Here is a 14,330-nt window from a genome sequence, read left to right on the forward strand (position 1 = left end):
ACATTACTGAGTCAGAACAAAAACATTTTAGAGTCCAAACGTTTGTTTTCCAGCACAAAATTAAATGATACAGGAAAAAAGTTTGCATCTCAGCAGCATATTACACAAGAGAGCACTTTTCAGATTAAAAAAGAAAACATAATGAAGGCTACTGGATTTTGGTGCAAAATTAAGAAGCGAGTGTGACCGTCAAAGTGTCCAGAAGAGCTGTGGCTGGTTCTGTAAGATGCTCAGTAAAACCTACAGTTCATTTCCTTATAAAACTGCACTTATTGTACCTGAGACTACTTTTTTTTTTTTTAAAGCAAAGGGTCGTTTCATACCAAATATTGACTTAGTTTCATTTATTATGGCTTACTGCTGGTTATAGTATTTTTTTAATGTTGAAACATTTCATTTCGTTATGTTTTTAGCCATTTTTGGTCTACAGCATTTCTTTACATGTATAATTCTTCATACTCACATTTGCAGTCAAATCCAAAGGTTTGTATATTCCTGCACTTTTAAATTAGTACAACCCTGATTCCAAAAAAGTTGGGACAAAGTACAAATTGTAAATAAAAACGGAATGCAATGATGTGGAAGTTTCAAAATTCCATATTTTTTTCAGAATAGAACATAGATGACATATCAAATGTTTAAACTGAGAAAATGTATCATTTAAAGAGAAAAATTAGGTGATTTTAAATTTTATGAGAACACCACATCTCAAAAAAGTTGGGACAAGGCCATGTTTACCACTGTGAGACATCCGCTTTTCTCTTTACAACAGTCTGTAAACGTCTGGGGACTGAGGAGACAAGTTGCTCAAGTTTAGGGACAGGAATGTTAACCCATTCTTGTCTAATGTAGGATTCTAGTTGCTCAACTGTCTTAGGTCTTTTTTGTCGTATCTTCCGTTTTATGATGTGCCAAATGTTTTCTATGGGTGAAAGATCTGGACTGCAGGCTGGCCAGTTCAGTACCCGGACCCTTCTTCTACGCAGCCATGATGCTGTAATTGATGCAGTATGTGGTTTGGCATTGTCATGTTGGAAAATGCAAGGTCTTCCCTGAAAGAGACGTCGTCTGGATGGGAGCATATGTTGCTCTAGAACCTGGATATACCTTTCAGCACTGATGGTGTCTTTCCAGATGTGTAAGCTGCCCATGCCACACGCACTAATGCAACCCCATACCATCAGAGATGCACGCTTCTGAACTGAGCACTGATAACTTGGGTCGTCCTTGTAATGGAAATTTCTAATAAACACTTCAGAACGCTTAACAGTTGTCTTTTCAGTCATTTATTATAGTAGATCATATAAAGATATATAAAATAGGAAAGGAAAGAGAAGAATAGAAGAAGACATCACTTCTGATGATGCCGAGAGTACGTGCACTCTGAGTTGTGTTTTAGGAATGTTATCTATTATACTCTGAAAGCATTCGCTCACTGCTTGTGTCTTCACGTGATTGGCTCAAGATTTTCTATGAAGCTTTGTTAAAGCGTGCACCTGGCGTGCTCTGGTATGTGCAGGCGGATGCGAGTTTGGGAGAGCTCAAGCTCCCTGCTTATCACCACCGAGGTCAGGAAAGGTGGTTACATCATGAGAAGATGCGTAGTTAGGACAAACTCAAGCACCCTGCTCATTACCACCAAGGCCACAGAAAAGCGATTACAGCATGTGGAAAAACATCTCTTCTCAGTAACTAAGCCACTTTAGTTCAACATACAGAAACACAGAGAATAATAATGTTCATCCATTAAAATTCCCTCACATTCCCCCCTTTTTATCCTATAGGATAAATTGCTAAAAGGAAAGAAAAGAACTGTACACAGTTTCAGTGATAAGAGTTCTCAGAGAGATTCGACTTAACACGTCATTGAGTGTACAGGGATAATGCTAAGGCTGTTTTATAAGACATAGACATCTTAAATGAATGCTAGCAAGCCATATACATAGATCAGGAATAATAGAACAGGAAACAATCATAATGAAAGTGTTTTAAGTTAGGGCTAGTTTCATGTCAACTGTGCTGATGTCATCAAATGGTGGGTTATAGTCTTCATGTGAGTTTGGAGGCCAGTCAGGCAAGTCATCAGAGTCTATTTTCACCATCTGGTAACCAATATTTGTCAGCTGCCTCTGAAACACAGACATACAACATTGACAGAAAACAGGGAGCAAACATAGCATCACAATCACTAAGCCCAGGACCGGTATGGTGGATAGAATCAGAGTCTTCCATCCACTGAACCAATGCCACCAGCTGTCTTTGTCTCCTCCATGTTCGTCTGCTCATAATTGTTCAGCAACCTTGCGCATCTTGTTCAGTGCCTCAGTAATGTTACCGAGTTAACCCTTGCCCTTCTTGACGTGTATTGGTGCTTAGAGGGCGGGCATGCCCTATCAGCCCTCGTCCTACCTCACCGGGACTTGGAGGAAACTCGAAACCCTAAGACTTGTCTATCGGCTAGACACTGAAATACTCTTCCCTATTGAGGGTGCGTGCGTGATTGATGTGATACTCGCATTGTTCCATGCAGTGATGCCTTTCTTCCTCACGAGCTTTAGTCAGCGTCCAGGTCACTTAGGCCTTCCTTTTCCTCCTGCTCAGCCGGTTCAGGTACCCTCCTGCAGCGGCTAGCATGGATCCACGTCACTCTGCCTGTGACCTTCACTGCAGTTGGGGTCGTGAGCAGGACCTGGAATGGGCTATTCCACCATGGCTTGTTCCACTTGGTTTGTCGGAAGTCCTTTACCACGATCCAATCCCCTGGTTGTAGATCGTGCAGAGGTCCCTCAGCGGGTTTGGGAAGTGCTTCTTTACCTGTTTGTGGATAGATTTCAAAGCAGAGGACAACGTTGCACAGTAATTCAACATTGCATCATCACACAGTGTGGTGTCCAGCAGTGTTCCTTGAGCTGGCCCTATCCCCGTGTTGGGTACTCGTCCAAACAGAATTTCGAATGGGCTTAACCCATGTTTAGGCCTAGTTTGCATCCTCATTTGTGTGAGTACTACAGGGAGGACCTTTGTCCATCCTAGCCCTGTTTCTGCACAAGCTTTGCTTAGTTTATTTTTAAGTGACCCATTTTCCCTCTCTAAGTGTCAGTTCAATGAAGTCCATTTGGAGGTGATCAAATGGTTTGTCTGGTATTGGGTGTGCTGCTTGAGTTAGTTTGATACCTTGATCTGCATTATATTGTGCACATATCAAGCATTGCTTGCAAAATTTCACAGCATAATTTGAAAACCCCTTTGTGAACCATCTCTTTGTTACTTCTGTTACCATCCCCCCTTTTGACACATGGGTGAGCCCATGTGCCAATTTTGCATAGAAAGGGAACATGTATTTTGGTAGACCGGGACGGCCCGAGGGACAAACCCAGACCAAGTTTGCAAGGATACAGCCCGCCTGTTTCCAGACTCGTCTCTCGTCCTGGGTGGCAGTGCTCTGAAGGTCCGCTAGCTGTAAACAAAGGGTAGAAACCTGAGGAAAGGCAAGGTTAGAGGGTGAACTGGAAGCCGAGGCTGCACACTTAGCTGCCGCGTCCGCCCTGGCATTCCCTTGAGACACAAGATCAGTATTGTTAGTACGGGCAGCACACTTACACACAGCAATGGCTCTAGGGAGTAGAACAGCATCCAACAACTCAGAGACCAGTTTATGATGTGCAATGGGAGATCCTGTGCTAGTGAGAAAATTTCTGTGTTTCCAAATAGTGCCAAAATCGTGCACAACGCCAAACGTGTACCTACTGTCCGTAAAAATATTGACAGATCACCCTGCAGCCAATTTGCATGTCTCAATGAGGGCACAGAGCTCTGCAGCCTGCGCCGACAGGTTCGAGGGCAGACGTGACGCCTTGAGGACCTCGTGATCTGAGACTACGGCAAAACCTACTTTGTTCTTTCCCGTCTCCGGGTCTCTGGAGGCTGAACCATCCACATAGAGGACCATGTCTGGATTTTCCAAAAGGGTCACTCTAAGTCTGCCCTGGGGGAACAAAAATCATTAGTGAGAGCAACACAGTCATGTGGCTCTCCATCGTCCTCTGTAGGGAGAAGAGAGGCAGAATTTAGAACAGAACGTTTCACAATGATGTTAGGCATATCAAGTATGACAGTGTTATACTTCAACCATCTCTGTGCTGACAAATGTGACGTCTTTTTCTCCAACAGAAGCAGGGAGACAGCATGTGGGACCAAAGGGTGAGGTTAGAATACCCCACAATATTTCTGGAGGCAGTTACCGCCTTTTCAGCTGCAGCAACTGCACGCAGGCAAACAGGAAGTCCAGCCGCCACTGGATCCACCCTGCTGGAGAAGTAAGCTACAGGTCTCAATCTATCCCCATGTTTCTGCAAAAGAACAGAGGTCATAAAACCCTTCTTTTCATCGACAGTTTGAACAAATGGTTTATTGGGGTCAGGCAGTCCCAGAGTGGGTGTGGTCTGCAGAGCACTCTTTAGGGAGTCAGGCATGTGCGGGACAGCCGCAGCATTGACTGCTTGCAGATCTTGGACAAACCTCCACTCATCGGGCTGGGACGGTTTTCTTGCCTTCTTAACTGGAAAAATAGGAGTGCGCACTGGAGAGTCCTGGCAAGGGACAATTACATCTGCCTTCAGCAACGAATCAAAGACCAGTTTTATACCTGCAATTGCTTCTGGTTTGAGTGGGTACTGGGTCTGTTTAGGACTGAAATCTGATTTGGGGGTGATCACCACTGGTTCAGCATTCTTTATTAGGCCCACATCATGTTTACCCTTTGCCCAAACGGAATTTGGAACGCCCGCCAATTTGGGGTGCACCTCTGCTGGAGTTATGCCTGTGGAAACAGAGACAAACAGGCCAGTATGGCCGAGGTCCCCAGGACCCTGGTCATCAGTGGCTAATATTACACTGCGCTTAACATACACACACATAGCATGACTTTGTTTGTAGACCCCAAGCCTTTGACAAAACAACACACTAGGGTCCTCTGTTTGGGACCATTCATTGCCATCGACTGCACACTTCCTGACCCACTTCCCCACGTCTTTCCAATGGGTGGCTCGCAGCCTTGGTAATGAGACATGGGATATAGAATTAATGATGTCAAAGAAATCATGTTGGCAGCAGCCGACCTCAGAGTCCTCTGACACGAGGCTGCGTATAACATGTTTGAGAACACTGCAATGAGCATTGATGCAGCTGTTTGGACAATGAGTAAAATGGACCTGCACAGCGCAATAATGTTTAGACCAATACATAGTTTGAGGGTCAATCTTTCACGTGCATGGGGGTCTGCAAACCAAGTATTTTCAAACTCTACATCTTGCCCTTGGTGAACATGTGCTGTACAATGCAAATCTTCCTCTTTCATATAATCTGTGTCAACTGATGAGGTGTTCAAGTATGCGAGCTGTACAAGGTGTTTTGGAGTTTGTGTGAGCTGATCTGAGCAGAGCTGCCAGACATACACATACAGGGGGCTTCCAAACCCATACTGCACACCGCACATTTCACTTACTTCAATAGTTAGTCCATCTGGAGTGGATGTGAGATTTACTTCTAATTTGCACATTAAATCATGTGCTAACAAATTTACTGGACATGTATGTGAGATGAGGAATGAGTGGGACGTAACTATTCCTCCCTTGCTTTTACACGGGAGGTTGACTGAGAAAGTTTTGGTTACAGGTCGTCCTGAGATGCCCATCGTCTGAATAGAATTTGAGCTGAGCGGTGGGTCTACTGGAAGTACCCCATGTTGTATCACTGAGTGTGCTGCTCCAGAATCTACTAAAAAGGCTAACACATGCCCACACACAGTGAGGGGCATACAAGGGAGTTTAGAAAAGGGAGTAGTTGTGTATTTTAACAAACTTAATGCAACTTCAGGTGTATCTATCTGGACTGGTGTATCGGGCGTTTCTGTGTAGTCTTGCTGTTGCATGCAGGTGCTGCTACTAATGTGTTTAATGTTATGTGAATGCTCCTGTCTATGTGTATGTGTATCATCAGGTGTGTGTGTGTGTTACCTCCCCTGTTCTCTGTGTGGGGCCCGTTCCCGGAGTCCGCCCATCAGTCTGCTTTGCTGTACTCCTCACGGGGCTTCTGCCTGTTACTGCGGAGACAATTTCGAGTAATGTGTCCCTTTTGATTGCAGTTGTAGCAGGTTGCACCTTTTATCCAGGACGAGTCACTCCAGGTTGTCCTGTCTCGGCCCCTACTTCAACCTCTTCCTCCTCTTGTTCCTTTTTCTCCAGGCTGAACAGTCTGGAAAAGAGTGAGAGTGGCGGCGTGTAGATCTTGGTCTCTTTGTGTTGACTTTGTCTTCTCCTTCTCTTTCAGCAGCTTCTCTGCATGCACAGCGTACTGCTCGATCTTGGTGAGACTCAGGAGTGCCCTCCACTGCAGCCAGGTTCACGGGTCTGGTCAGGCCACTGTGTTGTTGTTTTTTTTTCCTCTCATGCACGGCGGTGAGACAGGCGAAAAACGCTGACACCACTTCACATCATCTTGCTTACACATACTGATCTTAGTAATGTCTATGTTCAAGGGAAAAGTACTGTCCAGACGAGCACAGAGAGCAGTGATGGTATCTCTATACTCACCATTGCCAGCCACGCTCCAGTCTGGTGTAGTCATTCGCTGGTCAGCTTCCGGCCACTCTTTGGAAACTTTGTTCCAATCTATACCCATCTTGGTCATGATTAGGCAGCGAAGTTCATGGGTGGTCGGTCGGAATTCTCTGCAAAATATCAACAGTTCGTTACTAAATCTCTTTCCTCCTACCTCTCTCACATTGGGAAGAGAAGCCATGCTTTCCTTGATATCAGCTGTCATCCAGGGTCTGTGGACTAAAAGCACGCCATCAGCTCCAGCCACTTCCATCATTGGAAGATGAAGGACTTCAGACTTTAGATTATGGCCTTGTGGACCCACTGGTGAGCACGTGGTCAGGTCCAGGAGGGTGTCTTGTCCATCGCCGTATGCAAGACCGGATCTCGTGTGTGATGGAGAAGCGCTGAGAGGCACTGATGCTGGAGGCGGCTGGTAGGCTGGGAGAGATTCCAGAGGCTCAGTTTTTTTTTTCTTTGTCTTGACTTCTCCCCCTTTCTGTGGGTGAAGCGCTTGTGGGAGTGATGCTCCACCTCGCTGAGGAGGCAGTGTGTGTTGGGGTGGTGGGGCAGACTCCAGGTCAGGGTCCATCTGAAATTTCAAACACTGAGAAGAGGGTGAGAGCCCTGCCTGTCATTTCTCTCTTTTGTATTCTCTCTTAAGTGTTTCTTTTTTCCATGTAGAAAACGCCCTCTAGTCCCCTAAGAACTTAACATTATCTGCAGACTCTTCTTTTTCCTTCTGTTTCAACTTTTCTTCTAACTGTCCTATCTGCCTGGGACTAAAACTGCCCTTTCCAGGGAATTCTAAGTCCTTTACCCATATATCAAACTGTGCCAAATAATCCTCGCCATACGAGGTTTTCATAAACTGGATGTTTGGGCTGTCATAGGAACATCCAATTCTTATTATAGCACATGTAGCTTCACACTTACTTGCTTTTTCTTTTCTTTCCCTAACTTACTGTTTCTGTTCCTCATTGTGCACTGTTATATCAGTAGGTTATGACAACAATGGCTGAGTTTTTATTAGGATCACAAGAAGAACAGGTTGGACTATGTCCAAAAATGCGACACAATAATCCTTTAGGTGTGTTATTAGTAAACAATTTATCTGACATTTGCCTTAAACCAAAGCAGGTATCATTTAACACAACAACCTCAAAGACAACTCGCGCATGTGTACAAAATCTGTTTCTCTGTTTCAGAATTTGGAGGAGGACAGTACTCTGTTAATTCATCAATATTTTGCGTGCACACCAGTGTGTCTTTGCGTTTTCGCGATCGAACCTCTCTATCCCGTTCCCCAGACGGGCCAGTTGTTCACACAGAACAAAGGGAGCAAGATTCAATTCCCACGAATCGCTGAACGTGAATCCGTCGAAACACGCACCCGTACTTCCCCTCCTCAAGTAGGCGAGCGATTACCCAGTCGTCACTTAGGCGGATAATTCTCTTACACAACCCAATAAACTACTCGCGGTTTATTGTCTCAAAATTGTGTTTTATCCGTTGTCTGCAAACATATTGATGGTACCACAGCTTAGCAGTCCTCCTGGGCTCGGACAAACTTCTGTCCGTCTCTTATATCAGTCTTCCTTGACTGGGACAATCTCTGTCCATCTCTTATATCATTCTTTAAATACTGTTTCCACTAATTTCTTTACACAAGAATGCAAAGTTATCACTTACTGGTTCGGTGAGCCCTGATGGTCTGGTCTCTCGTCCGAGTTCTCAGCTCCGCACCGTAGCCTTGGGAGTGTTCCGTCATCCGAGGATCAGACGCATAGGGCCCACCCAGGGACACCAAATTGTAATGGAAATTTCTAATAAACACTTCAGAACGCTTAACAGTTGTCTTTTCAGTCATTTATTATAGTAGAGCATATAAAGATATATAAAATAGGAAAGGAAAGAGAAGAATAGAAGAAGACATCACTTCTGATGATGCCGAGAGTACGCGCACTCTGAGTTGTGTTTTAGGAATGTTATCTATTATACTCTGAAAGCATTCGCTCACTGCTTGTGTCTTCACGTGATTGGCTCAAGATTTTCTATGAAGCTTTGTTAAAGCGTGCACCTGGCGTGCTCTGGTATGTGCAGGCGGATGCGAGTTAGGGAGAGCTCAAGCTCCCTGCTTATCACCACCGAGGTCAGGAAAGGTGGTTACATCATGAGAAGATGCGTAGTTAGGACAAACTCAAGCACCCTGCTCATTACCACCAAGGCCACAGAAAAGCGATTACAGCATGTGGAAAAACATCTCTTCTCAGTAACTAAGCCACTTTAGTTCAACATACAGAAACACAGAGAATAATAATGTTCATCCATTAAAATTCCCTCACATCCTTCTCCTCTTTAGTCCGAATGGCATGGCGTCCCTGATTTCCATAAATAACTTCAAATTTTGATTCATCTGACCACAGAACAGTTTTCCACTTTGCCACAGTCCATTTTAAATGAGCCTTGGCCCAGAGAAGACGTCTGCACTTCTGGATCATGTTTAGATACGGCTTCTTCTTTGAACTATAGAGTTTTAGCTGGCGACGGCGGATGGCACGGTGAATTGTGTTCACAGATAATGTTCTCTGGAAATATTCCTGAGCCCATTTTGTGATTTCCAATACAGAAGCATGCCTGTATGTGATGCAGTGCCGTCTAAGGGCCCGAAGATCACGGGCACCCAGTATGGTTTTCCGGCCTTGACCCTTACGCACAAAGATTCTTCCAGATTCTCTGAATCTTTTGATGATATTATGCACTGCAGATGATGATATGTTCAAACTCTTTGCAATTTTACACTGTCAAACTCCTTTCTGATATTGCTCCACTATTTGTCAGCGCAGAATTAGGGGGATTGGTGATCCTCTTCCCATCTTTACTTCTGAGAGCCGCTGCCACTCCAAGATGCTCTTTTTATACCCAGTCATGTTAATGACCTATTGCCAGTTGACCTAATGAGTTGCAATTTGGTCCTCCAGCTGTTCCTTTTTTGTACCTTTAACTTTTCCAGCCTCTTATTGCCCCTGTCCCAACTTTTTTGAGATGTGTTACTGTCATGAAATTTCAAATGAGCCAATATTTGGCATGAAATTTCAAAATGTCTCACTTTCGACATTTGATATGTTGTCTATGTTCTATTGTGAATACAATATCAGTTTTTGAGATTTGTAAATTACTGCATTCCGTTTTTATTTACAGTTTGTACTTTGTCCCAACTTTTTTGGAATCGGGGTTGTAGAAAGGAAATACAAATCATGCAGATCAGTGACAAATTAAAGAAATTATTGTCTATTATGCTGCTGGTGTTAGGACTAGGACTGTTTTGGCCTCTAGAGGCCGCTGTTATTTCCTTTTCATGTCGTGTTTATTTTGGCCTCTAGAGGCCGCCACTGTTCCTGTGTTTTGTGTTTGTGTTAATTGCCTAATTATCTTCACCTGTGTCCTTAATTAGTTTGTCTATTTATACCCCTGAGTTCAGTCCTCTTGTCACGGAGTCTTTGTGCTGTTATGTTTATCTCCAGTTTCCTTTGTACTGTGTTTTTTGATCTTCTTAGCTTTTGAATTTTTGCACTTTGCTTTTCTTTTGGATTATACTCTTTGTTTTTTTTTTTTTTTGTCTTTTGTTTTGCCCTGTATATAGTGTATATAGTTTAAATAAACCTTTTGATTCTTTTTCTACTTCCGCCTCACGCCTCTGCATTTGAGTCATCCCCCTGGTGGCCTAGTGGGGGTTTGCTGGATTATCACACCAACGAACCAGGTTTGAATCCCAGCAAAACCCTAACAGAAAGACTCCGTCATGACCGACTCAGCAGAGGCTGCTTCAACTGTCTACCCGGCCAACCTTCAGGGAATTATGGCAGCTTTGACACGCTTCGGAGCGACCATGGACGCTCATGGACGTACGCTCACCAGCCAACGTGAGGCCCTCGCTCGCCACGAGGAACTGCTTCAGCAAATTGGGAAAACCCTGGCACAGCTGACATCTCTGCCTGCATCTCCTGCTCCTGATCCAGTTCCTGCTCCTGATCCAGCTCCCACCCCTGCTCCAGTGCCTCCTGCAATGCTGCCTTCTTCACCTCGCGAACCCAGCCTTCCTGCACCACAGAGGTATGACGGCAAGCACAGTGAGTGCCGAGAGTTCCTTACCCAGTGTCAACTCACCTTTGAGCTTCAGCCTACCACCTACACTACGGATCGCCGCAAGATTGCCTTTGTGATCACCTTATTAGCTGGTAAGGCGCGAGCCTGGGCTACTGCTATCTGGCAAAGACAGGGACCTGAGTGCTTTGATTTCCAGCTGTTTTCTGAAGAGATGCTTCGGGTCTTCGATCAGGCAGACATCGGTACCGACGCAGCCCGAAAGCTCATGTCCATCCGGCAAGGAGGAAGCGTCGCAGATTACGCCATCTCGTTCCGAACACTCGCAGCAGTAAGTGGATGGAACGAGACTGCCCTGGTGTCAGCCTTCCACCATGGTCTGTCTGACCCCATCAAGGATGGTCTGGCCTCTATTGGATGCCCAAGTGACCTCGAAACCCTCATCTCACATGCTATTCGTCTGGACAACAGGATGAGAGAACGCCACCAAGCCTTGAGCCCCCCCAGCCTCCCTACCTCTACCTGGAGACCGTCTACCTCCTTCAGTGACTGTCCAGAACCCATGCAAGTGGGTCGTACTCGCCTCTCCGCATCTGAGAGGGAGCGCAGAAGGAGGGACAAGTGCTGCATCTACTGTGGCAAGCCTGGTCACTTCCGAGCATCATGTCCCGAACTCTTGGGAAAAGGACCGCCCCGTCCAGCCGAGGGAGGGTTGTGACGGGGCCTACCCTCTCTCCCGGACTCCCTGGCCAAGGAATCTACATCCCGGTCTCCATCTCCTGGGGTGAGTCTGTCCACTCTTGTCAAGCTTTGATAGACTCAGGGGCGGCTGGGAACTTTATGGATATTCACTTCGCCCAAAGCATCAATATACCTACTGCATCTCTTGAAGTCCCTCTGTCTGTGTCTGCCCTCGATGGCCAAGCGTTAGGTGATGGAAGAGTCACCCAAGTTACTTCTCCAGTCTTCCTCCAGTCTCAAGGTCACAAGGAAGAAATATCCCTGCACCTGATTCCTTCACCTGAGTTCCCAGTTATTCTAGGCCTTCCTTGGCTTACTCGCCACAACCCTCGCATAGACTGGGTAACAAGCCAGGTTGTGGAATGGGGCCCTGCATGCCATGCCTCTTGTCTGCTCTCTAGCTCTCCTGTGTCTCCTGCCGAGCCCCCTGATCTCACCGAGTTATCTCAAGTTCCCACAGAGTACTGGGATCTCAAGGAGGTATTCAGCAAGAGCAGGGCCGCCGTTCTTCCTCCGCACCGGGCCTACGACTGTGCCATTGACTTGCTCCCTGGGACTACCCCTCCTCGTGGCAGACTGTTTTCCCTCTCTCAGCCAGAACGCAAGGCTATGGAGGAATACCTCAAAGACGCCCTGGTCTCTGGGTTCATTCGACCCTCCACCTCACCTGCTGGTGCCGGCTTCTTCTTTGTCGGCAAGAAGGATGGGGGGCTTCGACCATGTATTGACTACAGGGGCCTGAACAAGATCACTGTGCGCAACCGATATCCCCTTCCGCTGATGTCCACTGCTTTCGACCTGCTCCAAGGCGCCACCGTCTTCACCAAGTTGGACCTACGGAACGCATACCACCTCATCCGTATCCGACAGGGAGACGAGTGGAAGACTGCCTTTAACACCCCGTCTGGGCACTACGAATACCAGGTGATGCCCTTCGGACTCACCAACGCACCAGCTGTTTTTCAGGCCCTAATCAACGATGTCTTAAGGGATATGATTAACCTGTACGTCTTTGTCTACCTCGATGACATCCTTATCTTTTCCAAGACCGTGCAGGAGCACCGCCACCATGTCCGCCAGGTTCTCCAGAGGCTGCTACAGAACAATCTGTTCGCCAAGGCCCAGAAATGCGAATTTCATGTTCCCGAGGTCTCCTTTCTGGGATTTATTGTACGGACAGGCCAACTCCAAATGGACCCTGCCAAGACCCTGGCCGTCCGGGACTGGCCTACTCCCACGTCCGTTAAGGAGGTTCAGCGGTTCTTAGGATTCGCTAACTTCTACCGCAAGTTCATCAGGAACTTCAGTTCTGTGGCAGCACCCATGTCAGACCTCACCAAAGGGACAGGTGGATCTTATGGCTGGTCTCCTCAGGCAGAAAAGGCGTTCAAAGACCTCAAGGACCGCTTCTGCACGGCACCCATTCTGGTTCTCCCGGACACCTCCCAACCATTCATCGTGGAGGTGGACGCCTCGGACAGTGGTGTCGGCGCGGTGCTCTCTCAACGTTCGGAAGGAAAGCTGCACCCCTGCGCTTACTTCTCCCACCGCCTGAGTCCTGCTGAGTCCCGGTACGATGTGGGGGATCGAGAACTGCTAGCGGTCAAACTGGCCCTTGAGGAGTGGAGGCACTGGCTGGAGGGAGCACAACATCCATTCCTGGTTTGGACTGACCACAAGAACCTGGAGTACCTCCAGCAAGCCAAGAGACTGAACCCTCGACAGGCTAGGTGGGCCCTGTTTTTCAGTCGGTTTGACTTCACCCTCTCATACCGCCCCGGCTCCAAGAACACCAAACCTGACGCACTGTCCAGACTGTTCTCTGCCACTAACAGGGAGAATGAAGTCGGGCCTATTATCCCTGTGTCCCGGATTGTGGCCCCTGTCCGCTGGGGTATTGAGGAGGCTGTCCGACGAGCCCAACGCCAGGACCCCGGTCCTGGGACGGGGCCACCAGGCCTCTTGTACGTCCCACATCAAGCCCGGGCCAAGGTTCTCCAGTGGGGTCACTCTTCCCCTCTCACCGCCCACCCGGGAGCTCGGAGGACCCTGGACTTCCTGAAAAGACGCTTCTGGTGGCCTAACATGGAGAAGGAAGTAAGGTCATTTGTCCTGTCCTGTGAGGTTTGCACCAGAACCAAGAACCCACGACAGCGTCCCCAGGGTCTCCTGCATCCTCTGACCATTCCCCGGCGTCCCTGGTCCCACGTGGCAGTCGACTTTATCACGGGTCTCCCTGAGTCACAAGGTAACACGGTCATTTTGGTCTTAGTTGACAGATTCTCCAAGGCCTGCCGCTTCATACCACTGTGCAAACTCCCCTCTGCTCTTGAAACTGCGAAACTTTTGTTTAATCATGTCTTCCGAGTCTTTGGTCTTCCACAGGACATCGTCTCAGACCGAGGGCCCCAGTTCTCCTCCCGAGTGTGGCACGGGTTCTGCAAGGTCATCGGAGCCACTGCCAGCCTCTCCTCTGGGTTTCACCCACAGTCCAATGGTCAGACGGAGAGGCTCAACCAGGACCTGGAAACCACCCTGCGAGGCCTGGCTATGGATAACCCGACATCGTGGAGCACCTGGCTGCCATGGGCGGAGTACGCCCACAACACCCTGCAGTCATCGGCCACCAAGCTGTCGCCATTCCAGTGCCAATTCGGGTTCCAGCCACCTCTGTTCCCGGACCAGGAGGAGGACGCGGGGGTGCCCTCGGTCAACCAATATGTGAGACGGTGTCGCAAGACCTGGAGCAAGGTCAGGAAGATCCTCATACAGACCTCCAGAACCAACCAGACTCAGGCCAACCGCCATAGAAGACCTGCACACGCTTTCCGCCCTGGGCAGCGTGTTTGGCTGTCCACTAAGGACCTTCCACTGCGGGTGGAGAACCGC

The 14,330-nt window shown here is 47.6% G+C and overlaps 1 protein-coding gene across 3 annotated transcripts; it reads right to left on the minus strand.

Annotated features, from left to right (window-relative positions):
* Positions 1 to 1,289: 1,289 nt before the first annotated feature.
* Positions 1,290 to 7,665, minus strand: LOC132895240 (uncharacterized). Of its 3 annotated transcripts, none has more exons than XM_060935598.1 (2): positions 6,591 to 7,665; positions 1,290 to 6,252 (listed from the first exon to the last, which is right to left on the minus strand). In XM_060935598.1, exon 2 carries the CDS (start codon positions 5,241 to 5,243, stop codon positions 4,125 to 4,127), a length of 1,119 nt encoding a protein of 372 aa, XP_060791581.1. In that variant the 5' UTR covers positions 5,244 to 6,252; positions 6,591 to 7,665; the 3' UTR covers positions 1,290 to 4,124. The 3 variants fall into 2 exon arrangements, 2 of the variants coding, with proteins under 2 accessions (XP_060791581.1, XP_060791582.1); XR_009655715.1 differs by having other exon boundaries at positions 1,290 to 3,457; positions 3,893 to 7,665.
* Positions 7,666 to 14,330: the final 6,665 nt, after the last annotated feature.

The sequence above is a fragment of the Neoarius graeffei genome, chromosome 12 (assembly GCF_027579695.1).
Source record: "Neoarius graeffei isolate fNeoGra1 chromosome 12, fNeoGra1.pri, whole genome shotgun sequence".
In the NCBI taxonomy this organism is placed as follows: Eukaryota; Metazoa; Chordata; class Actinopteri; order Siluriformes; family Ariidae; genus Neoarius; species Neoarius graeffei.

Excerpts from the sequence above, each read along its gene's own strand:
- LOC132895240 (XM_060935598.1), bottom strand. The coding sequence starts at position 5,243 with ATGTATTGGTCTAAACATTATTGCGCTGTGCAGGTCCATTTTACTCAT.